The following is a 23,872-nucleotide window of genomic DNA, read 5'->3' as shown; positions in this document are numbered from 1 at the left end:
AGTCATTTTCAATAGTAATACAAAATGTAGATAATAATAATTTAGATAATAGTAATTTTGTCATTTTAGTTATCTAAAAGTCTTGGGCTGTTTTTGAATTTCAACTGATTTCACTAGAACATGTTTCCTAACCTATCCAGATTACAGCTGTCGCATAGAAAATTAACTTAATAAACTGTTGAGGTTTCTGAAAATCACTGTTCATTAAAACACACTGCTCAGAATGTGTCTTGGGGTTGATATGACTGATTATGATGAAGCTAGTCACATATGTGTATCTTATAATATGCACTGTATATCATATATTACTGTATCTTATCATATCTTATTAGGTTCTCTTTTGTTATACAAACGTCCACCGCTTGTTACAGTTCTCCTCTTCTTGACTCCATATCATTAGGTCCTTTGTCCTTAGGAAAAACACAAGAGTTACAAATATGCTGGAGCAAAAAGACAACCAGCCCCGTCATTTTAGATACCAAGACAAACAACTCACCAGTTGGCATAAACAGTACTTACTATTAACTCAGGTTTGCTGACTTGGTCCTTGTCCAAGGCCTGTTTGTCCAATAGACCAGTGGTCTCCTTTGCAACTCTGTTAGACATGGGAGGTCGTCCATTCATCTGAGGAGGTCCTGGACTCTGTGCATCAGGAGTCAGTTCCTTGGTCTTGTTGTTAACCCTGTTGAAGAAATAAGACATCAACATTCACGATCCACCATAATACTGTCCCCTATAGAGACGGAGGCTAACATGAACCAAGTGACGATGGGGTTGGTGAGGTTATCATCCAATGAGTACTGGATGTATCAATATGTAGTGAAGTTTACCTGATGTCAGGGGGTTCAGCGTGTGTCTTCTGACAGGATTCAGGGTATGTTCCCCCACTGTCTGTGGGCTTCCTGTCCTCCCCTTCTAGCACACCTTCCTCTACTGGGCTTCTAAGGGTGATTATTACATGAATAAGAATTTAAGGATCTGTTTTAGGGGGGTACACATGGTCTACATGTTCATGGCCTAAATTACAGAGGACTGACTCACCTGCAGAGGAGGGGTGAAGTCTCACCAGCACCCTGACCTGGAGCCCCATCGGTCAGGTGTGATTCCCTGTGGTGTAAGATACAGACTGGATCAGGAAACATGACCTCAAACAGTTATTTAACCTCCTCTACCATCCCATGGAACTTTAAACACAGACAAAAGTGTTTGAAATGAAATACACATTCTCACCTTCTATATGGCACGCATCCATTGCTCTGAGGTTGACCCAGAAGCTGTGCGTCATCAGTCTGGCCGTTAACCCTGTGGGAGCAATACCAGGGTGATCATCAGGGTTAAAACTTATGTTCCACCACAAACAACACTGTCCTCCATAGAGGCAGAGACTAACATGATCCATGGGATCAATTCTGAAGGGAGAAATGAGATTGTCATTCAATGGATAATGAGGATCTATCAAAGGAGTCCTCATGTGGAGAATTTACCTGACAACCTTGGGTACATTCAGTGGAGGGGAATCAGCATGTGTCTTCTGACAGGATTCAGTGTCTGCTCTGTCATTGTCTGACGGCTTTCCGTCCTCCACTCCTAGTACGCCTTCTTCTCCTTGGTCGCTAAAGGGGAGATTATTATATTGCATTTAATGATATTGTTTGGGAGGGGTACATATTTTGTCCATGTCCAAAGCCTATATTACAGAGGACTGATTCACAAATATTACATTTTGTGTAGCATCACATGCAACTTTAAAGTCAAAAGATGGCTGCTGCTACATGTAGCGGACATGAGTAGGGCTCATGGTCTCGTGATGAGGTAGCCCTGCCTGCAACTTCACAATTAGTGTCACCCACGGCCCAACAGGACATTTCTGCTTGGGCTAACAGTCAAAACGTTGGTTTCTCCCATGGGAGACCCGGGTTCGATCCTGCCCATGACATACACACAGAATAGTGTAAAAGCCAGGATCTCACCTGTCAGAGAGCACCTGTCCATTAATCTGAGGTTGACCCAGAGTCTCAGCATCAGGAGGCAGGTCATCAGTATGGTCCTTAGTGCTGTAGGAGTAATAAGACATACAGTAATCAGAGTTCACATTTATTACGACCCCTTCCTCCACCACCACAATGTCCTCTATGGAGACAGAAACTAACAGAAACTAACATGACCCCTGGGATCAATATATCAAGGGATTCTGATGTGGAAAAGTTTACCTGTCTGTTCCCATATTGTTCATCTCAATATCATTATTGGTCTGGCTTGGAAACCTATGTAGTAAGATACAGTATGCATTAAATCAGGATACATTTATAGTGCACACACAACACTACAAAGGGCAAGGAAATAACTTGTAGGTGGTAATAAAATAAACAGAAGATTTCTGACATAAATTTCTGAGAACACAACAGTTTGGTGGTCTCTAAAGTAAACTTGTGATTGGGGTCAGAACCTTTTCAGTCAAGTTGTTTTAATACGAAGGGGTGAGAATTGTGTGCCAGTGGTTGTATGTGGAATGTACTGTTGTGTCATAATGAAACTACCCTTACCCCTTCTTCAGCTTTTTGTACACTAACCAACCAACACCGAGCAACATAAACAAAATTATGATGGCAACAGCAATAACAACTGAAAAAAAAGAGACAGGGTTTACAATCAAAGCAACAATCATAATAGTTTAAATGGTTGAACATAGTTTTGCCCATTGATAATGGCTATGATATTGTTTCAACTATTTAATGTTTTTAATCTTAATAAGAGAGTGTTACTTTACCACAAAATGATCACCTAGACTCACTTACCTGGGATGAGCCATGGGCGAATGTTGTTATGGTCTTGGTTTTTGTGGTCGACATCCTGCTTTACATTATCTTAAAAATAACAGGATAAACATAGTTAATGACATTTATAACAGAGAAGCATTTTGATGACTACCCAACAGAGAGCCACTGGAAACAAGAGCCCTCCTTCAATATGCTCTGCTCTGTTGTTACAGAGGAACACTCACCTGCAGTTTTATTCTGACTGTCAGGCGCTTTCTCCAAAGGCTTCTTTGGCTCATCTAGAATAAGACAATATATATGTATGAGTAGGTTATACTCACATACACAGAATGTCTTCTCTGAACCCGGTAATATAAGCTACTCAGATCTAGATTTCATTAATTTATGCTCCACCATATCAACAAGAATATTCAGCATTATACAGTGAAAGTACTTCTTACTCAAGAATTGATGGATGGTTGATCCTCAAATAGATATTTGCTGGATTCTGTGTTCTCCTGAAGTTTAAGCTTTTTAGTTGGGCTGAACACTAGACAAAAAAAGTTGTACAATAATAACAAAACAATAAATGGATATACTGTATCTTTCCGGACCTTACAGGCCATCGGTCGATAAATCCAGAAAGAAAACCTTATCAAAACATACAGGCCAATGGGCTATAGGCTACATGATGCATGCGACTATGATTTGAAAAAGTCACAAAAAAATGCGCTGTTTCTTGCCTCACAAGTGATAATATTCTCACCCATCAGACTATTCTCAATTTAATCTTGTCTTTAGATATACTAAATAATATGTGTGTGAAATCAGTTTTGATTTAGAATGGGCCATTATAATGCCCCTGTCGGAACATGGGCAGGGGAAATAATTATATGCACTTGAATAGCAAATGGAGGACACTTTTCCAGCGGTTAATTTTCATGCCAGCCAGGTAGGCTACTCTGGTTGTAAAGTGAAGCAATGTGCTTAATATGAACAAAGTTGAGAAATAAATATAGTAGGCCTAGCTTATAGAAAGCTGATGGGATCCTCTTCTTTTTAATATAGGCCATCAAAACTGTTTTCTCACGCAATTGTATAGCATAGCCTATAGAAAAATGTTGCGCAAAATGGGCTTATAGGAACACTTATTTTATTCCATGCATCAACCAGTTATGAAGAGCTGGCTCTTGCTGCGCAACAGATGATCCTATTCCGCTCAAACTCTGAATGCCAGGCCTGTCATGAAGTGTTTGATTTGATTTTCGATTGCATTTGCATTGATGTCAGAGTGATTTGAGGGACAATAGAATGCTAAGTACCAGACCATTAGCGATTGACCATTAGCAAGTTTGGTAGGCTACTAATGACCATCAGCGGCATCAGAGTGCAGTTTTGGAGAAGCCAAGTTACCGTAACTCAACAGTCAAGAGGAATTTGACTGCAACAATCACTTAAATGGTTTAACATAGTTTTGCCCATTGATAATGGCTATGATATTGTTGCAATATAGAATACAAGATGGCGCCGACAGACATGGCAGCTCTGCTTCTAGCTTCTAAGCAACTTTGCACAATTTAGTTTTTGTGTGTGTTACTTCTTACATTATTAGCCCAGAACATTTTTTGTCTTATTACATACAGCAGGAAATACATTTGGGATATCAAAGCAGCGGTAACTCACCAGCATTACAACTAGAAATACGACTTTTCCCGAATTGGATCCTTTGTCCGTACCACCCAGGGCAATTGAACTTATCCCAGAGGCTGCTCCAAGACGCCGACGGCAGAGAAAAGGTATTTGGAGGGACAAGAACGTTGGCAGCCAGTATGGCAATGGAACATTTAGAACAAACGACTGGGTCGCTTCCATAGATACAGAACAAAAAGACTGAACGATTGGGTCGCGTCTCCAGCAACCGAAACGATAGAACGAACGACCAGCCGGCTTGGCTAGCAACCCTAGATTTGTGTCGGGACTATATCTTGTGGAGGATGAAATAGTATGAATAAATTCATTAAAATAACGTTTTTTAATAAAAATATCTCAATCATTATTTGAATATCTTGGTAACCCTTTGTATAAAAGTGATAATGCCCTTGAAGCTGGTGTATGGAGGATAGACAGTGCATTCGGAAAGTATTCAGACCCCTTCACTTTACAGCCTTATTCTAAAATGGATTATATAAATTTTTACCCTCATCAATCTACACACAATACCCCATAATGACAAAGCGAAGACAGGATTTAAAAATAAAAACAGAAATACCTTATTTACATAAGTATTCAAGCGCTTTGCTCTGAGACTCGAAATTGAGCTCAGGTGCATCCTGTTTCCATTGATCATCCTTGAGATGTTTCAACAACTTGATTGGAGTCCACCTGTGGTAAATTCAATTGATTGGACATGATTTGGAAAGGCACACACCTGTCTATATAAGGTCCCACAGTTGACAGTGCATGTCAGAGCAAAAATCAAGTCATGAGGTCGAAGGAATTGTCCGTAGAGCTCCGAGACAGGATTGTGTCGAGGCACAGATCTGAGTAAGGGTACCAAAAAATATCTGCAGCATTGAAGATCCTCAAGAACACAGTGGACTCCATCATTCTTGAATGGAAGAAGTTTGGAACCATCAAGACTTCCTAGAGCTGGCCGACCGGGCCAAACTGAGCAATCGGGGGAGAAGGGCCTTGGTCGGGGAGGTGACCAAGAACCCGATGGTCACTCTGACAGAGCTCTAGAGCTCCTCTGTGGAGATGGGAGAACCTTCCAGAAGGACAACCATCTCTGCATTACTCCACCAATCAGGTCTTTATGGTAGAGTGGCCACATGGAAGCCACTCCTCAGTAAAAGGCACATGACAGCCCGTTTGGAGTTTGCCAAAAGGCACCTAAAGGACTCTCAGAACATGAGAAACAAGATGCTCTGGTCTGATGAAACCAAGATTGAACTCTTTGCCCTGAATGCCAAGTGTCACGTCTGGAGGAAATATGGCACCATTCCTACGGTGAAGCATGGGTGTGGCAGCATCATGCTGTGGGGATGTTTTTCAGCGGCAGGGACTGGGAGACTAGTCAGGATTGAGGGAAAGATTAACGGAGAAAAGTAACGAGAGATCCTTAATGAAAACTTGCTCCAGTGCCCTCAGGACCTCAGACTGGGGCTAAGGTTCACCTTCCAACAGGACAACGACCCTAAGCACACAGCCAAGACAACGGAGGAATGGCTTCGGGACATGTCTCTGAATGTCCTTGAGTGGCCCAGCCAGAGCCTGGACTTGAACCCGATCGAACATCTCTGAAAATAGCTGTGCAGCGACGCTCCCCATCCAACCTGACAGAGCTTGAGAGGATCTGCAGATAAGAATGGGAGAAACTCCCCAAATACAGGTGTGCCAAGCTTGTAGCATCATAACCCAGAAGACACGAGGCTGTAATAGCTGCCAAAGGTGCTTCAACAAAGTACAGAGTAAAAGGTCTGAATACTTATGTAAATTTATATTTCCGTTTTTTATTTTTTATACATTTGCAAAAAATTATAAAAACCAGTTTTTGCTTTGTCATTATGGAGTATTGTGTTTAGATTGATAACGTAAAAAAATTATTTAATCAATTTTAGAATAAGGCTTTAACGTAACAAAATGTGGAAAAAGTCAAGGGGTCTGAATACTTTCAGAATTTTCTGTATTGGCACGGTTTGCTAATATATCCTCCAAACACCGGCTTCTCTGGCATTCTCACTTAATTAACTACTCATGGTGTGATTGTGATAACGTACAGGAACTCAAATCCTTTTGTTCACCCGATCTAGAATACCTCACAATCAAATGCCAACCGTATTACCTCCCAAGAGAATTCTCTTCGGTTATAGTCACAGCTGTGTATATTCCCCCTCAAGCCGATACCACGACGGCCCTCAAGGGACTACACTGGATTTTGTGCAAACTGGAAACCACATATCCTGAGGCCGCATTTATTGTAGCTGGGGATTTTAACAAAGCAAATTTGAGGAAAACACTACCAAAGTTCTATCAACACATTGCCTGTAGTACTCACGCATCAAAGACTCGACCACTGTTACTCTCCCTTCCGGGATTGCTACAAGGCCTTCCCCCGCCCTCCCTTCGGCAAATCAGATCACGACTCCATTCTGCTCCTCCCTTCCTATAGGCAGAAACACAAACAGTTTAGTACCCGTGCTAAGGTCTATTCAACACTGGTCTGACCAATCGGAATCCTTGCTTCAAGATTGTTTTGATCACGCGGACTGGGATATGTTCCAGGTTGCCTCTGAGAATAACATTGACATATACACAGACACGGTGACGGAGTTCATAAGGAAGTGTACAGGGGATGTTGTTCCCACTGTGACTATTAAAACCTACCCAAACAAAAAACTGTGGATAGATGCCAGCATTCGCAGAAAACTGAAAGCGCGAACCACCGCATTTAACTGCGGCAAGGTGACTGGGAATATGGTTGAATACAAACAGTGTAGTTATTCCCTCTGTAAGGCAATCAAACAGGCAAAAAGTCAGTACAGAGACAAAGTGGAGTCACAATTCAACGGCTCAAATACGAGACGTGTGTGGCAGGGTCTTCAGACAATCACGGATTACAAAGGGAAAACCAGCCACATTGTGGACACCGACGTCTTGCTCCCGGACAAGCTAAACACCTTCTTCACCCGCTTTGAGGATAACACAGTGCCACCAGCGCGGCCCACTCCCAGGGACTGTGGGCTCTCCTTCTCCGTGGCCGATGTGAGTAAGACATTTAAGCGTGTTAACCCTCGCAAGGCTGCCGGCCCAGACGGCATCCATAGCCGCGTCCTCAGAGCATGCGCAGACCAGCTGGCTGGAGTGTTTATGGACATATTCAATCTCTCCCTATCCCAGATTGCTGTCCCCACTTGCTTCAAGATGTCCACCATTGTTCCTGTACCCAAGAAAGCAAAGGTAACTGAACTAAATACCTATCGCCCAGTGGCACTCACTTCTGTCATCATGAAGTGCTTTGAGAGGCCAGTTAAGGATCACATCACCTCTACCTTACCTGACACCCTAGACCCACTTCAATTTGCATACCATCCCAATAGATCCACAGACGATGCAATCGCCATCGCACTGCACACTGCCCTATCCCATCTGGACAAGAGGAATACCTATGTAAGAATGTTGTTCATTGACTATAAGCTCGGGCCCTGGGTCTGGACCCCGCCCTGTGCAACTGGGTCCTGGACTTCCTGACGGGCCGCCCCCAGGTGGTGAAGGTATGGAACAACACCTCCACTACGCTGACCCTCAACACAGGGGCCCCACAAGGGTGTGTGCTCAGACCCCTTCTGTACTCACTGTTCACCCATGACTGCGTGACCACGCACGCCTCCAACTCAATCATCAAGTTTTCAGACGACACAACAGTAGTAGACCTGATTACCAACAATGACGAGACAGCCTACAGGGGGGAGGTGAGGGCCCTGGCGGAGTGGTGCCAGGAAAATAACCTGTCCCTCAACAAAACGAAGGAGCTGATCGTGGACTTCAGGAGACAGCACTGGGAGCACGCCCCTATCCACATCGACGGGACCGCAGTGGAGAAGGTGTAAAGTTTCAAGTTCCTCAGCATACACATCACTGATAATCTGAAATGGTCCACCCACACAGACAGTGTGGTGAAGAAGGCTCAACAGCGCCTCTTCAACCTCAGGAGGACTGAAGACATTCGGCTTGGCCCCTAAGACCCTTACAAACTTTTAAAGATGCACAATTGAGAGCATCCTGTCGGGCTGTATCACCGCCTGGTACGGCAACTGCACCGCCCACAACCGCAGGGCTCTCCAGAGGGTGGTGCAGTCTGCCCAACGCATCACCGGAGGCACACTGCCTGCCCTCCAGGACACCTACAGCACCCAATGTCACAGGAAGGCCAAAAAGATCAAGGACATCAACCACCCGAGCTACGTCCTGTTCACCCCGCTATCATCCAGAAGGCGAGGTCAGTACAGGTGCATCAAAGCTGGGACAGAGAGACTGAAAAACAGCTTCTATCTCAAGGCCTATCAGACTGTTAAATAGCCATCACTAGCCAGCTACCACCCGGTTACTCCACCCTGCAACTTAGAGCCTGCTGCCCTATGTACAGTTGAAGTCGGAAATTTACATACACTTAGGTTGGAGTCATTAAAACTCGTTTTTTAACCACTCCACAAATTTCTTGTTAACAAACTACAGTTTTGGCAAATCGGTTAGGACATCTACTTTGTGCATGACACAAGTAATTTTTCCAACAATTATTTACAGACAGATTATTTCACTTATAATTCACTGTATAACAATTCCAGTGGGTCAGAAGTTTACATACACTAAGTTGACTGTGCCTTTAAACAGCAATTGGAGGTGTACCTGTGGATGTATTTCAAGGCCTACCTTCAAACTCTGTGCCTCTTTGCTTGACATCATGGGAAAATCAAAAGAAATCAGCCAAGACCTCAGAAAAACAATTGTAGACCTCCACAAGTCTGGATCATCCTTGGGAGCAATTTCCAAACGCCTGAAGGTACCACGTTCATCTGTACAAACAATAGCACGCAAGTATAAACACCATGGGACCACGCAGCCGTCATACCGCTCAGGAAGGAGACGCGTTCTGTCTCCTAGAGATGAATGTACTTTGGTGCGAAAAGTGCAAATCAATCCCAGAACAACAGCAAAGGACCTTGTGAAGATGCTGGGGGAAACAGGTACAAAAGTATCTATATCCACAGTAAAATGACCTGAAAGGCCGCTCAGCAAGGAAGAAGCCACTGCTCCAAAACATTTTACATTTACATTTTAGTCATTTAGCAGACGCTCTTATCCAGAGCGACTTACAGTTAGTGAATACCTTTTTTGTATTTATTTTGTAATTTTTTTTATATATTTTTTTTTTTATACTGGCCCCCCATGGGAATCGAACCCACAACCCTGGCGTTGCAAACGCCATGCTCTATCAACTGAGCTACATCCCTGCCGGCCATTCCCTCCCCTACCCTGGACGACGCTGGGCCAATTGTGCGCCGCCCATGAGTCTCCCGGTCGCGGCCGGCTGCGACAGAGCCTGGATTCGAACCAAGATCTCTAGTGGCACAGTTAGCACTGCGATGCAGTGCCTTAGACCACTGCGCCACTCAGGAGCTCAAAACCAGGAGCTCAAAACTCAGGAGCTCAAAACCACCATAAAAAAGCCAGACTAAGGTTTGCAACTGCACATGGGGACAAAGATCGTACTTTTTGGAGAAATGTCCTCTGGTCTGATGAAACAAAAATAGAACTGTTTGGCCATAATGACCATCGTTATGTTTGGAGGAAAAAGGGGGTCGCTTGCAAACCGAAGAACACCATCCCAACCGTGAAGCACGGAGGTGGCAGCATCATGCTGTGGTGGTGCTTTGCTGCAGGAGGGACTGGTGCACTTCACAAAATAGATGGCATCATGAGGAAGGAAAATTATGTGGATATATTGAAGCAACATCTCAAGACATCAGTCAGGAAGTTAAAGCTTGGTCGCAAATGAGTCTTCCAAATGGACAATGACCCCAAGCATACTTCCAAAGTTGTGGCAAAATGCCTTAAGGACAACAATGTCAAGGTATTGGAGTGGCCATCACAAAGCCCTGAGCTCAATCCTATAGAAAATGTGTGGGCAAAACTTAAAAAGCGTGTGCGAGCAAGGAGGCCTACAAACCTGACTTAGTTACACCAGCTCTGTCAGGAGGAATGGGCCTAAATTCACCCAACTTATTGTGGGAAGCTTGTGGAAGGCTCCCCGAAACGTTTGACCCAAGTTAAACAATTTAAAGGCAATGCTACCAAGTACTAATTGAGTGTATGTAAACTTCTGGCCCACTGGGAATGTGATGAAAGAAATAAAAGCTGAAATAAACCATTCTCTCTACCATTATTCTGGCATTTCACATTCTTAAAATAAAGTGGTGATCCTAACTGACCTAAGACAGGGAATCTTTACTAGGATTAAATGTCAGGAATTGTGAAAAACTGAGTTTAAATGTATTTGGCTAAGGCGTATGTAAACTTCTGACTTCAACTGCACATAGACATGGAATCACTGGTCACTTTAATAATGGAACACTAGTCACTTTAATTATGTTTACATACTGTTGTACTCATTTATATGTATATACTGTATTTTAGTCACTGCCACTCCGACATTGCACGTCTTAATTCCATTCTTTTACTTTTAGATTTGTGTGTATTGTTGTGAATTGTTAGATACTATTGCACTGTTGGAGCTAGGAACACAAGCATTTCGCTAAACCCGCAATAACATCTGCTAAATATGTGTATGTGACCAACAACATTTGATTTGATTTAAACTATTTCATGTTTTTAAGCTTAATAAGAGAGTTCTACAGTACTTTACAATGATCACCTGGACTCACTCACCTGGGATGAGCCATGAGCCAGTGTTGTCATGGTTGGGTTTTTTGTCGTCGACATCAGTCACATTATCTTCAAAATTAAATTAAAAACATAGCTAATTAAATTAATAACAGAGAAGCATGCATTTTGATGACTACCCAACAGAGAGCCACTGCAAACAACAGCCTTCCTTCAATATGCTCTGCTCTGTTAATACAGAGGAACACTCACCTGCAAGTTTTGTCTGACTGTCAGGCTCTTTCTCCAAAGAAAAAAAATATATATATGTACAGCGAGGGAAAAAAGTATTTGATCCCCTGCTGATTTTGTACGTTTGCCCACTGACAAAGAAATGATCAGTCTATAATTTTAATGGTAGGTTTATTTGAACAGTGAGTGACAGAATAACAACAAAAAAATCCAGAAAAACGCATGTCAAAAATGTTATAAAAGATTTGCATTTTAATGAGGGAAATAAGTATTTGACCCCTCTGCAAAACATGACTTAGTACTTGGTGGCAAAACCCTTGTTGGCAATCACAGAGGTCAGACGTTTCTTGTAGTTGGCCACCAGGTTTGCACACATCTCAGGAGGGATTTTGTCCCACTCCTCTTTGCAGATCTTCTCCAAGTCATTAAGGTTTCGAGGCTGATGTTTGGCAACTCAAACCTTCAGCTCCCTCCACAGATTTTCTATGGGATTATGGTCTGGAGACTGGCTAGGCCACTCCAGGACCTTAATGTGCCTCTTCTTGAGCCACTCCTTTGTTGCCTTGGCTGTGAGTTTTGGGTCATTGTCATGCTGGAATACCCATCCACGACCCATTTTCAATGCCCTGGCTGAGGGAAGGAGGTTCTCACCCAAGATTTGACTGTACATGGCCCTGTCCATCGTCCCTTTGATGCGGTGAAGTTGTCCTGTCCCCTTAGCAGAAAAACACCCCCAAAGCATAATGTTTCCACCTCCATGTTTGACGGTGGGGATGGTGTTCTTGGGGTCATAGGCAGCATTCCTCCTCCTCCAAACATGGCGAGTTGAGTTGATGCCAAAGAGCTCCATTTTGGTCTCATCTGACCACAACACTTTCACCCAGTTCTCCTCTGAATCATTCAGATGTTCATTGGCAAACTTCAGACGGGCATATATATGTGCTTTCTTGAGCAGGGGGATCTTGCGGGCGCTGCAGGATTTCAGTCCTTCACGGCGTAGTGTGTTACCAATTGTTTTCTTGGTGACTATGGTCCCAGCTGCCTTGAGATCATTGACAAGATACTCCCGTGTAGTTCTGGGCTGATTCCTCACCGTTCTCATGATCATTTCAACTCCACGAGGTGAGATCTTACATGGAGCCCCAGGCCGAGGGAGATTGACAGTTCTTTTGTGTTTCTTCCATTTGCGAATAATCGCACTAACTGTTGTCACCTTCTCACCAAGCTGCTTGGCGATGGTCTTGTAGCCCATTCCATCCTTGTGTAGGTCTACAATCTTGTCCCTGACATCCTTGGAGAGCTCTTTGGTCTTGGCCATGGTGGAGAGTTTGGAATCTGGTTGATTGATTGCTTCTGTGGACAGGTGTCTTTTATACAGATAACAAGCTGAGATTAGGAGCACTCCCTTTAAGAGTGTGCTCCTAATCTCAGCTCGTTACCTGTATAAAAGATACCTGGGAGCCAGAAATCTTTCTGATTGAGAGGGGGTCAAATACTTATTTCCCTCATAAAAATGCAAATCAATTTATAACATTTTTGACATGCGTTTTTCTGGATTTTTTTGTTGTTATTCTTTCTCTCACTGTTCAAATAAACCTACCATTAAAATTATAGACTGATCATTTCTTTGTCAGTGGGCAAACTTACAAAATCAGCAGGGGATCAAATAATTTTTTCCCTCACTGTATATATACAGTTGGGAGAACAAGTATTTGATACACTGCCGATTTTGCAGGTTTTCCTACTTACAAAGCATGTAGAGGTCTGTCATTTTAATCATAGGTACACTTCAACTGTGAGAGACGGAATCTAAAACAAAAATCCAGAAAATCCGATTATTATATATATATACAGTGGGGAGAACAAGTATTTGATACACTGCCGATTTTGCAGGTTTTCCTACTTACAAAGCATGTAGAGGTCTGTAATTGTTATCATAGGTACACTTCAACTGTGAGAGACGGAATCTAAAACAAAAATCCAGAAAATCACATTGTATGATTTTTAAGTAATTAATTTGCATTTTATTGCATGACATAAGTATTTGATCGCCTACCAACCAGTAAGAATTCCGGCTCTCACAGACCTGTTAGTTTTTCTTTAAGAAGCCCTCCTGTTCTCCATTCATTACCTGTATTAACTGCACCTGTTTGAACTCGTTACCTGTATAAAAGACACCTGTCCACACACTCAATCAAACAGACTCCAACCTCTCCACAATGGCCAAGACATCAGGGATAAAATTGTAGACCTGCACAAGGCTGGGATGGGCTACAGGACAATAGGCAAGCAGCTTGGTGAGAAGGCAACAACTGTTGGCCCAATTATTAGAAAATTGAAGAAGTTCAAGATGACAGTCAATCACCCTCAGTCTGGGGCTCCATGCAAGATCTCACCTCGTGGGGCATCAATGATCATGAGGAAGGTGAGGGATCAGCCCAGAACTACACGGCAGGACCTGGTCAATGACCTGAAGAGAGCTGGGACCACAGTCTCAAAGAAAACCATTAGTAACACACTACGCCGTCATGGATTAAAATCCTGCAGCGCACGCAAGGTCCCCCTGCTCAAGCCAGCGCATGTCCAGGCCCGTCTGAAGTTTGCCAATGACCATCTGGATGATCCAGAGGAGGAATGGGAGAAGGTCATGTGGTCTGATGAGACAAAAATATAGCTTTTTGGTCTAAACTCCACTCGCCGTGTTTGGAGGAAGAAGAAGGATGAGTACAACCCCAAGAACACCATCCCAACCGTGAAGCATGGAGGTGGAAACATCATTCTTTGGGGATGCTTTTCTGCAAAGGGACAGGACGACTGCACCGTATTGAGGGGAGGATGGATGGGGCCATGTATCGCGAGATTTTGGCCAACAACCTCCTTCCCTCAGTAAGAGCATTGAAGATGGGTCGTGGCTGGGTCTTCCAGCATGACAACGACCCGAAACACACAGCCAGGGCAACTAAGGAGTGGCTCCGTAAGAAGCATCTCAAGGTCCTGGAGTGGCCTAGCCAGTCTCCAGACCTAAACCCAATAGAAAATCTTTGGAGGGAGCTGAAAGTCCGTATTGCCCAGCGACAGCCCCAAAACCTGAAGGATCTGGAGAAGGTCTGTATGGAGGAGTGGGCCAAAATCCCTGCTGCAGTGTGTGCAAACCTGGTCAAGACCTACAGGAAACGTATGATCTCTGTAATTGCAAACAAAGGTTTCTGTACCAAATATTAAGTTCTGCTTTTCTGATGTATCAAATACTTATGTCATGCAATAAAATGCAAATTAATTACTTAAAAATCATACAATGTGATTTTCTTGATTTTTGTTTTAGATTCCGTCTCTCACAGTTGAAGTGTACCTATGATAAAAATTACAGACCTCTACATGCTTTGTAAGTAGGAAAACCTGCAAAATCGGCAGTGTATCAAATACTTGTTCTCCCAACTGTATATATATACAGTGCCTTGCAAAATTATTCATCCCCCTTGGCGTTTTTCCTATTTTGTTGCATTACAACCTGTAATTTAAATGGATTTTATTTGGATTTCATGTAATGGACATACACAAAATAGTCCAAATTGGTCAAGTGAATGAAAAAAATAACTTGTTTCAAATAATTCAAAAAAATAAATAACTGAAAAGTGGTGCGTGCATATGTATTCATCTCCTTTGCTATGAAGCCCCTAAATAAGATCTGGTGCAACCAATTACCTTCAGAAGTCACATAATTAGTTAAATAAAGTCCACCTGTGTGCAATTTAAGTGTCACATGATCTGTCACATGATCTCAGTACATATACACCTGTTCTGAAAGGCCCCAGAGTCTGCAACACCACTAAGCAAGGGGCACCACCAAGCAAGCGGCACCATGAAGACCAAGGAGCTCTCCAAACAGGTCAGGGACAAAGGTGTGGAGAAGTACAGATCAGGGTTGGGTTATAAAAAAATATCCGGAACTTTGACCATCAAACGGAGCAACATTTAATCCATTATTAAAAAATGGAAAGAATATGGCACCACAACAAACCTGCCAAGAGAGGGCCGCCCACCAAAACTCACGGACCAGGCAAGGAGAGCATTAATCAGAGAGGCAACAAAGAGACCAAAGATAACCCTGAAGGAGCTGCAAAGCGGAGATTGGAGTATCTGTCCATAGGACCACTTTAAACCGTACACTCCACAGAGCTGGGCTTTACGGAAGAGTGGCCAGAAAAAAGCCATTGCTTAAAGAAAAAAATAAGCAAACACGTTTGGTGTTCGCCAAAAGGCATGTGGGAGACTACCCAAACATATGGAAGAAGGTACTCTGGTCAGATGAGACTAAATTGAGCTTTTTGGCCATCAAGGAAAACGCTATGTCTGGCGCAAACCCAACACCTCTCATCACCCCGAGAACACCGTCCTCACAGTGAAGCATGGTGGTGGCAGCATCATGCTGTGGGGATGTTTTTCATCGGCAGGGACTGAAGGAATGATGGATGGCACTAAATACAGGGAAATTCTTGAGGGAATCCTGTTTCAGTCTTCCAGAGATTTGAGACTGGGACGGAGGTTCACCTTCCAGCAGAACAATGACCCGAAGCATACTGCTAAAGCATCACTCGAGTGGTTTAAGGGGAAACATTTAAATGTCTTGGAATGGCCTAGTCAAAGCCCAGACCTCAATCCAATTGAGAATCTGTGGTATGACTTAAAGATTGCTGTACACCAGCGGAACCCATCCAACTTGAAGGAGCTGGAGCAGTTTTGCCTTGAAGAATGGGTAAAAATCCCAGTGGCTAGATGTACCAAGCTTATAGAGACATACCCCAAGAGACTTGCAGCTGTAATTGCTGCAAAAGGTGGCTCTACAAAGTATTGACTTTGGGGGGGGGGGGTGAATAGTTATGCACGCTCAAGTTTTCTGTTTTTTGTTTGTCTTATTTCTTGTTTGTTTCACAATAAAAAATATTTTGCATCTTCAAAGTGGTAGGCATGTTGTGTAAATTAAATTATACAAACCCCCCCAAAATCTATTTTAATTCCAGGTTGTAAGGCAACAAAATAGGAAAAATGCCAAGGGGGGTGAATACTTTCGCAAGCCACTGTATATACAGTGGGCTCCAAAATTACTGGCACCCCTGACTGGCAATGCAAAAACAATATTTAAAAAATATAAACAATATAATTATAGAGATAAACTAAAAGTACCAACATGTGAGAAATACTGTACTTTATTAATGTTTCAATGGAACCAACCAAAATCATACAATTATTTAATACAAAATAAATGTCACCAAAATCAAGGTTTCATCATTATTGGCACTCCTCATTTAGTACTTAGTGCAACCACCTCTGGCAAGGATAACAGCATGGAGTCTTTTCCTGTAATGTTTGACAAGGTTAAGGAACACATTTGGAGGGATTTTGGACCATTCCTCTATGCAGATCCTTTCAAGAGCCCTCACATTCTTGGGTTTGCGCTTATCAACTGCACTCTTCAACTCAGCCCACAGATTGTTGATTGGATTGAGGTCCGGCGACTGAAATGGCCATGGCAGCACATTGATTTTGTTGTCACAGAACCATTTCTGTGTGGATCTTGAGGTATGTTTTGGGTCATTGTCTTGTTGGAAAGTCCACCTATGGCCAAGTCCCAGCCTTCTGGCAGAGGCAACCAGATTGTCAGCCAAAATTGCCTGATACTTGGTGGAATTCATTATGCCATCAATCTTAAACAGTGCCCCTGGACCTCTGGAATTAAAACAGCCCCAAAACATCACTGACCCACCACCATATTTCACCATGGGTATGAGGTGCTTCTCCTTGTATGCATCTCTGTTTCGACGCCAAACATGCCGATGCTGTATCTGACCAAAACGTTACATTTAGGTCTCATCTGACCAGAGCACCTTCTTCCAGTCATAATTTAAATGACGTTTGGCAAACTAAGCGCTTGCGTCTGTGTCTTGGGGTCAGAAAGGGCTTTCTTCTGGCAACCCTTCCAAAGAGCCTGTGGTTGTGGAGGTGGCATCTGATGGTGCTTTTTGAAACCTGGAGACCCCAAGACGCCACCAAGGCCTGCAATTCTTTCACAATGATTCTTGGGGATTTTGTTGCTTCTCTCACCATCCTCCTCCCTATCATGGGGGGCAAAATGCATTTGCGTCCTCTACCCGTGAGATTTTCAACTGTTCCATATCTTTATTTTTATTTTTATAATTGCCCTGACAGTGCTCAGTGGTATATTCAATCGTTTGTGGATCTTCTTGTAGCCATTCCCAGATTTATGAAGGTCTACAACCATCTGTCTCTTTTGAACTGCCAGTTCTTTTGTTTTCTTCATGGTGTTGGATGACAAAGGGATATTGCATGCGTGTTACCTCATTTTTATACCCTAGTGCAACAGGAAGTGATGTAATTGCTCAATATAGTTCCTTAAGACTTAGATAAACTGAAATAAGTGGAATTTAATTCCTGGTTTAATTTTGGTACATGTTATTTACAATAACCTTTAAGGGTGCCATTAACTGTGAAACCTTGATTTGGAGGACACAGATTTTTAATTAAATCAATAAATGATTTTGGTGGGTTCCATTGGAACATTAATATAGTACAGTATTTCTCACGTTGGTATTTTGAGTTTATCTCTATAAATATATTGTTCATTTTTTTTTTAAGTATTGTTTGTGCATTGCCAGTCAGGGGTGCCAGTAATTGTGGAGCCCACTGTGTATACTGTATATATATACACTGCTCAAAAAAATAAAGGGAATAATAAAATAACACATCCTAGATCTGAATGAATGAAATAATCTTATTAAATACTTTTTTCTTTACATAGTTGAATGTGCTGACAACAAAATCACACAAAAATTATCAATGGAAATCAAATGTATCAACCCATGGAGGTCTGGATTTGGAGTCCCCCTCAAAATTAAAGTGGAAAACCACACTACAGGCTGATCCAACTTTGATGTAATGTCCTTAAAACAAGTCAAAATGAGGCTCAGTAGTGTGTGTGGCCTCCACGTGCCTGTATGACCTCCCTACAACGCCTGGGCATGCTCCTGATGAGGTGGCGGATGGTCTCCTGAGGGATCTCCTCCCAGACCTGGACTAAAGCATCCGCCAACTCCTGGACAGTCTGTGGTGCAATGTGGCGTTGGTGGATGGAGCGAGACATGATGTCCCAGATGTGCTCAATTGGATTCAGGTCTGGGGAACGGGCAGGCCAGTCCATAGCATCAATGCCTTCCTCTTGCAGGAACTGCTGACACACTCCAGCCACATGAGGTCTAGCATTGTCTTGTATTAGGAGGAACCCAGGGCCAACCGCACCAGCATATGGTCTCACAAGGGGTCTGAGGATCTCATCTCGGTACCTAATGGCAGTCAGGCTACCTCTGGCGAGCACATGGAGGACTGTGCGGCCCCCCAAAGAAATGCCACCCCACACCATGACTGATCGACCGCCAAACCGGTCATGCTGGAGGATGTTGCAGGCAGCAGAACGTTCTCCACGGCGTCTCCAGACTCTGTCACGTCTGTCACATGTGCTCAGTGTGAACCTGCTTTCATCTGTGAAGAGCACAGGGCGCCAGTGGCGAATTTGCCAATCTTGGTGTTCTCTGGCAAATGCCAAACGTCCTGCACGGTGTTGGGCTGTAAGCACAACCCCCACCTGTGGATGTCGGGCCCTCATACCACCCTCATGGAGTCTGTTTCTGACTGTTTGAGCAGACACATGCACATTTGTGGCCTGCTGGAGGTCATTTTGCAGGGCTCTGGCAGTGCTCCTCCTGCTCCTCCTTGCACAAAGGCGGAGGTAGCAGTCCTGCTGCTGGGTTGTTGCCCTCCTACGGCCTCCTCCATGTCTCCTGATGTACTGGCCTGTCTCCTGGTAGCGCCTCCATGCTCTGGACACTACGCTGACAGACACAGCAAACCTTCTTGCCACAGCTCGCATTGATGTGCCATCCTGGATGAGCTGCACTACCTGAGCCACTTGTGTGGGTTGTAGACTCCGTCTCATGCTACCACTAGAGTGAATGCACCGCCAGCATTCAAAAGTGACCAAAACATCAGCCAGGAAGCATAGGAACTGAGAAGTGGTCTGTGGTCACCACCTGCAAACCAGTCCTTTATTGGGGGTGTCTTGCTAATTGCCTATAATTTCCACCTGTTGTCTATTCCATTTGCACAACAGCATGTGACATTTATTGTCAATCAGTGTTGCTTCCTAAGTGGACAGTTTGATTCCACAGAAGTGTGATTGACTTGGAGTTACATTGTGTTGTTTAAGTGTTCCCTTTATTTTTTTGAGCAGTGTATATACTACCAGTCAAAAGTTTGGACACACCTACTCATTCAAGGGTTTTTCTTTACAATGTTTTACATTGTAGAATAATAGTGAAGACATCAAAACTATGAAATAACACATATGGAATGATGTAGTAACCTAAAAAGTTTTAAACAATTCAAAATAGATTTGATATTCTTCAAATAGCCACCCTTTGCCTTGATGATAGCTTTGCACACTCTTGGCATTATCTCAGCCAGCTTCATGAGGTAGTCACCTGGAATGCATTTCAATTAACAGGTGTGCCTTCTTAAAAGTTAATTTGTGGAATTTATTTCCTTCTTAATGCGTTTGAGCCAATCAGTTGTGTTGTGATAAGGTAGGGTTGGTATACAGAAGATACATTCATTATAGTTACCAGCCTCAGAAATTGCAGCCCAAATAAATGCTTCACAGAGTTCAACATCAACTGTTCAGAGGAGACTGTGTGAATCAGGCCTCCACGGTCGAATTGCTGCAAAGAAACCACTAGAAACCACTACTAAAGTACACCAATAAGAAGAAGTGACTTGCTTGGGCCAAGAAACACGAGCAATGGACATTGGACATGTGGAAATTTGTCCTTTGGTATGGAGTCCAAATTTGAGATTTTTGGTTCCAACCGCCGTGTCTTTGTGAGACACTGTGTGGGTGAACGGATGATCTTGCATGTGTATTTCCCACCGTAAAACATGGAGGAGGAGGTGTTATGGTGTGGGGGTGCTTTGCTGGTGACGCTGTCTGTGATTTATTTAGAATTCAAGGCACGCTTAACCAGCATGGCTACCACAGCATTCTGCAGCGATACGCCATCCCATCTGGTTTGGGCTTAGTGGGACTATCATTTATTTTTCAACAGGACAATGACCCGCACACCTCCAGGCTGTGTAAGGGCTATTTTGCATCAGATGACCTGGCCTCCACAATCCCCCGACCTCAACCCAATTGAGATGGAAAAGCAGCCAACAAGTGCTCAGCATACGTGGGAACTCGTTCAAGACTGTTGGAAAAGCATTCCAGGTGAAGCTGGTTGAGAGAATGCCAAGAGTTTGCAAAGCTGTCATCAAGGCAAAGGGTGGCTATTTGAAGAATCTCAAACATAAAATATATTTTGATTTGTTTAACACTTTTTGGGTTACTACATGATTCCATATGTGTTATTTCATAGTTTTGATGTCTTCACTATTATTCTACAATGTAGAAAATAGTAAAAATAAAGAAAAACCCTTTTTAAAATACAAAACTGAAATATGACATTTACATAAGTATTCAGACCCTTTAATCAGTCCTTTGTTGAAGCACCTTTGGCAGCGATTACAGCCTCGAGTCTTCTTGGGCATGACGCTACAAGCTTGGCACACCTGTATTTGGGGAGTTTCTCCCATTCTTCTCTGCAGATCCTCTCAAGCTCTGTCAAGCTCTATTTTCAGGTCTCTCCAGAGATGTTCGATCGGGTTCAAGTCCGGCCTCTGGCTGGGCCAATCAAGGACATTCAGAGACTTGTCCCAAAGCCACTCCTGCGTTGTCTTGGCTGTGTGTTTAGGGTCGTTGTCCTGTTGGAAGGTGAACCTTCGCCCCAGTCTGAGGTCCTGAGCGCTCTGGAGCAGGTTTTCATCAAGGACCTCTCTGTACTTTGCTCCTTTCATCTTTCCCTCGATCCTGACTAGTCTCCCAGTCCCTCCCGCTGAAGAACATCCCCACAGCTTGATGCTGCCACCACCATGCTTCACCGTAAGGATGGTATTGGCCAGGTAATGAGTGGTGCCTGGTTTCCTCCAGACATGATGCTTGGCATTCAGGCCAAAGAGTTGAATCTTGGTTTCATCAGACCAAAGAATCTTGTTTCTCATGGTCTGAGAGTCCTTTAGGTGCCTTTTGGCAAACTCCAAGCGGGCTGTCATGTACCTTTTACTGAGGACTGGCTTCTGTCTGGCCACTCTACCATAAAGACCTGATTGGTGGAGTGCTTCAGAGATGGTTGTACTTCTGGAAGGTTCTCCCATCTCCACAGAGGAACTCTGGAGCTCTGTCAGAGTGACCATCGGGTTCTTTGTCACCTCCCTGACCAAGGCAATTCTCACCTGATTGCTCAGTTTGGCCGGGCGGCCAGCTCTAGGAAGAGTCTTGGTTGCTCCAAACTTCTTCCATTTAAGAATGATGGAGGCCACTGTGTTCTTAGGGACCTTCAATGCTGCATCATTTTTTTTGGTACCCTTCCCCAGATCTGTGCCTCGACAAAATCCTGTCTCGGAGTTCTACGGACAATTGCTTAGACCTCATGGCTTGGTTTAACTTTGAGTCTCATTGCAAAGGGTCTGAATACTTATGTAAATATGATATTTCTGTTTTTTATTTTTAATAGATTTGCAAAAATGTCTAAAAACCTTATTTCGCTTTGTCATTATGGGGTATTGTGTGTAGATTGATGAGGATTTTTATTTTATTTAATCCATTTTAGGATAAGGCTGTAACGTAACAAAATGTGGAAAAAGGGAAGGGGTCTGAATACTTTCCGAATGCACTGTATATGTATAAAAAATATTTTAAAAGAAGACGCGTGTCCTCAAACTTGAAAAGCAATATACACATCTCACCTGATGCATCGGAAACAATGAAATAGGTCCAATGCTCCTGATTATTATTATTCTGAAATATGATAACATCAATATATTTACTTTTTATAATGAAATTGTTAACATGCAATTGGAATGTTTTTTTCTGGTATTGTAGTTTAAAGGGTAACTGTCCATAAACCTAAATTGCAGTGATAAATAGCTATACTCACAGTCAAATCACTTCTGACAGTGTGAATTACGTTCACACACTCCAGGAGGGTGATACAGGAGTAGTTGACATGAATCAATGATCTTGATGATCTTGATCTTGATGATCAATGATCTTGCCATCACGGTTGACAACTCTGTTGTGTCCTCCTCCCAGAGTGCAAAGAACCTTGGCGTGACCCTGGACAACACCCTGTCGTTCTCCGCTAACATCAAAGCGGTGACCCGATCCTGTAGGTTCATGCTCTACAATATTCGCAGAGTACGACTCTACCTTACACAGGAAGCGGCACAGGTCCTAATCCAGGCACTTGTCATCTCCCGTCTGGATTACTGCAACTCGCTGTTGGCTGAGCTCCCTGCCTGTGCCATTAAACCCCTACAACTCATCCAGAACGCTGCAGCCCGTCTGGTGTTCAACCTTCCCAAGTTCTCTCACGTCACCCCGCTCCTCCGCACACTCCACTGGCTTCCAGTTGAAGCTTGCATCTGCTACAAGACCATGGTGCTTGCCTACGGAGCTGTGAGGGGAACGGCACCTCCTTAACTTCAGGCTCTGATCAGACCCTACACCCAAACGAGGGCATTGCGTTCTTCCACCTCTGGCCTGCTGGTCCCCCTACCTCTGCGGAAGCACAGTTCCCGCTCAGCCCAGTCAAAACTGTTCGCTGCTCTGGCACCCCAATGGTGGAACAAGCTCCCTCACGACGCCAGGACAGCAGAGTCACTGACCACCTTCCGGAGACACTTGAAACCCTACCTCTTTAAGGAATACCTGGGATAGTATAAAAGTAATCCTTCTATCCCCCCCCCCACCCCCACAAAAATATTTAAAAATAAATAAATAAATAAAAAATAATATAAAAAAAGAAAATGAAAGAAAATGAAAAAAACTAAACAAAATTACAAAAATGACAGAAAAAATAAAATAAAAAATGGTAAAGTGCTTGTCCCACTGGCTATCATAAGGTGAATGCACCAATTTGTAAGTCGCTCTGGATAAGAGCATCTGCTAAATGACGTAAATGTAAATGTAATCACATTGGGTGCTTGTGTAGTATTTTTGTTTTTGTTTTTTCTACCACTCAAAAACAAACTTCTATATCTTTTAATATATTTTTCATTAAATTGCATACCATAGATACTACTGATAGCCTACTTCCTATATTGAAGTGTGAAAGAGAGACATATTTCTGATTGTACAGTAGATTCACATTCTGGGTGAAAAATATGACTCAGATATGGAACCCCCAGTTTGTATCCTCAAGTCGGACATCATCTGTGGTTGAAGTCACAAGAATCCTGTGTTATACAACATCAGATATCTCACCCCATTGCGGATCATGGACATCCAATCCACGCATATGTTCCTTTTAGATTCCTCTTTCACT

General features: G+C 43.3%; 1 protein-coding gene across 1 annotated transcript; it reads right to left on the bottom strand.

The window, feature by feature from the left end:
• Positions 1-327: 327 nt before the first annotated feature.
• Positions 328-23,872, bottom strand: LOC311103349 (uncharacterized protein). The gene is made up of 14 exons (XM_084144906.1): positions 23,812-23,872; positions 6,814-6,921; positions 3,218-3,306; positions 3,002-3,055; positions 2,796-2,864; positions 2,544-2,622; positions 2,211-2,264; positions 1,971-2,054; positions 1,485-1,613; positions 1,231-1,302; positions 1,042-1,107; positions 831-941; positions 520-682; positions 328-410 (listed from the first exon to the last, which is right to left on the bottom strand). The coding sequence occupies exons 6-14, from the start codon at positions 2,588-2,590 to the stop codon at positions 366-368; spliced, it is 771 nt and encodes a 256-aa protein (XP_084001032.1). The 5' UTR covers positions 2,591-2,622; positions 2,796-2,864; positions 3,002-3,055; positions 3,218-3,306; positions 6,814-6,921; positions 23,812-23,872; the 3' UTR covers positions 328-365.

This window comes from Coregonus lavaretus (assembly GCF_964263955.1).
Source record: "Coregonus lavaretus genome assembly, chromosome: 28".
Classification (NCBI taxonomy): Eukaryota; Metazoa; Chordata; class Actinopteri; order Salmoniformes; family Salmonidae; genus Coregonus; species Coregonus lavaretus.
Note: the sequence above shows the minus strand (reverse complement) of the source record. Positions and strands in the feature narration are given on the sequence as shown.

Bases quoted from the DNA above. Each gene is read 5' to 3' on its own strand.
- LOC311103349 (XM_084144906.1), bottom strand. From the start codon at position 2,590: ATGTTGCTCGGTGTTGGTTGGTTAGTGTACAAAAAGCTGAAGAAGGG. The intron at 1,614-1,970 runs GTGAGATCCTGG...TCTCCCCTTTAG, and splicing joins GGACAGGTGCTCTCTGACAG to CGACCAAGGAGAAGAAGGCG. The intron at 1,108-1,230 runs GTGAGAATGTGT...CTTACACCACAG, and splicing joins GGATGCGTGCCATATAGAAG to GGAATCACACCTGACCGATG.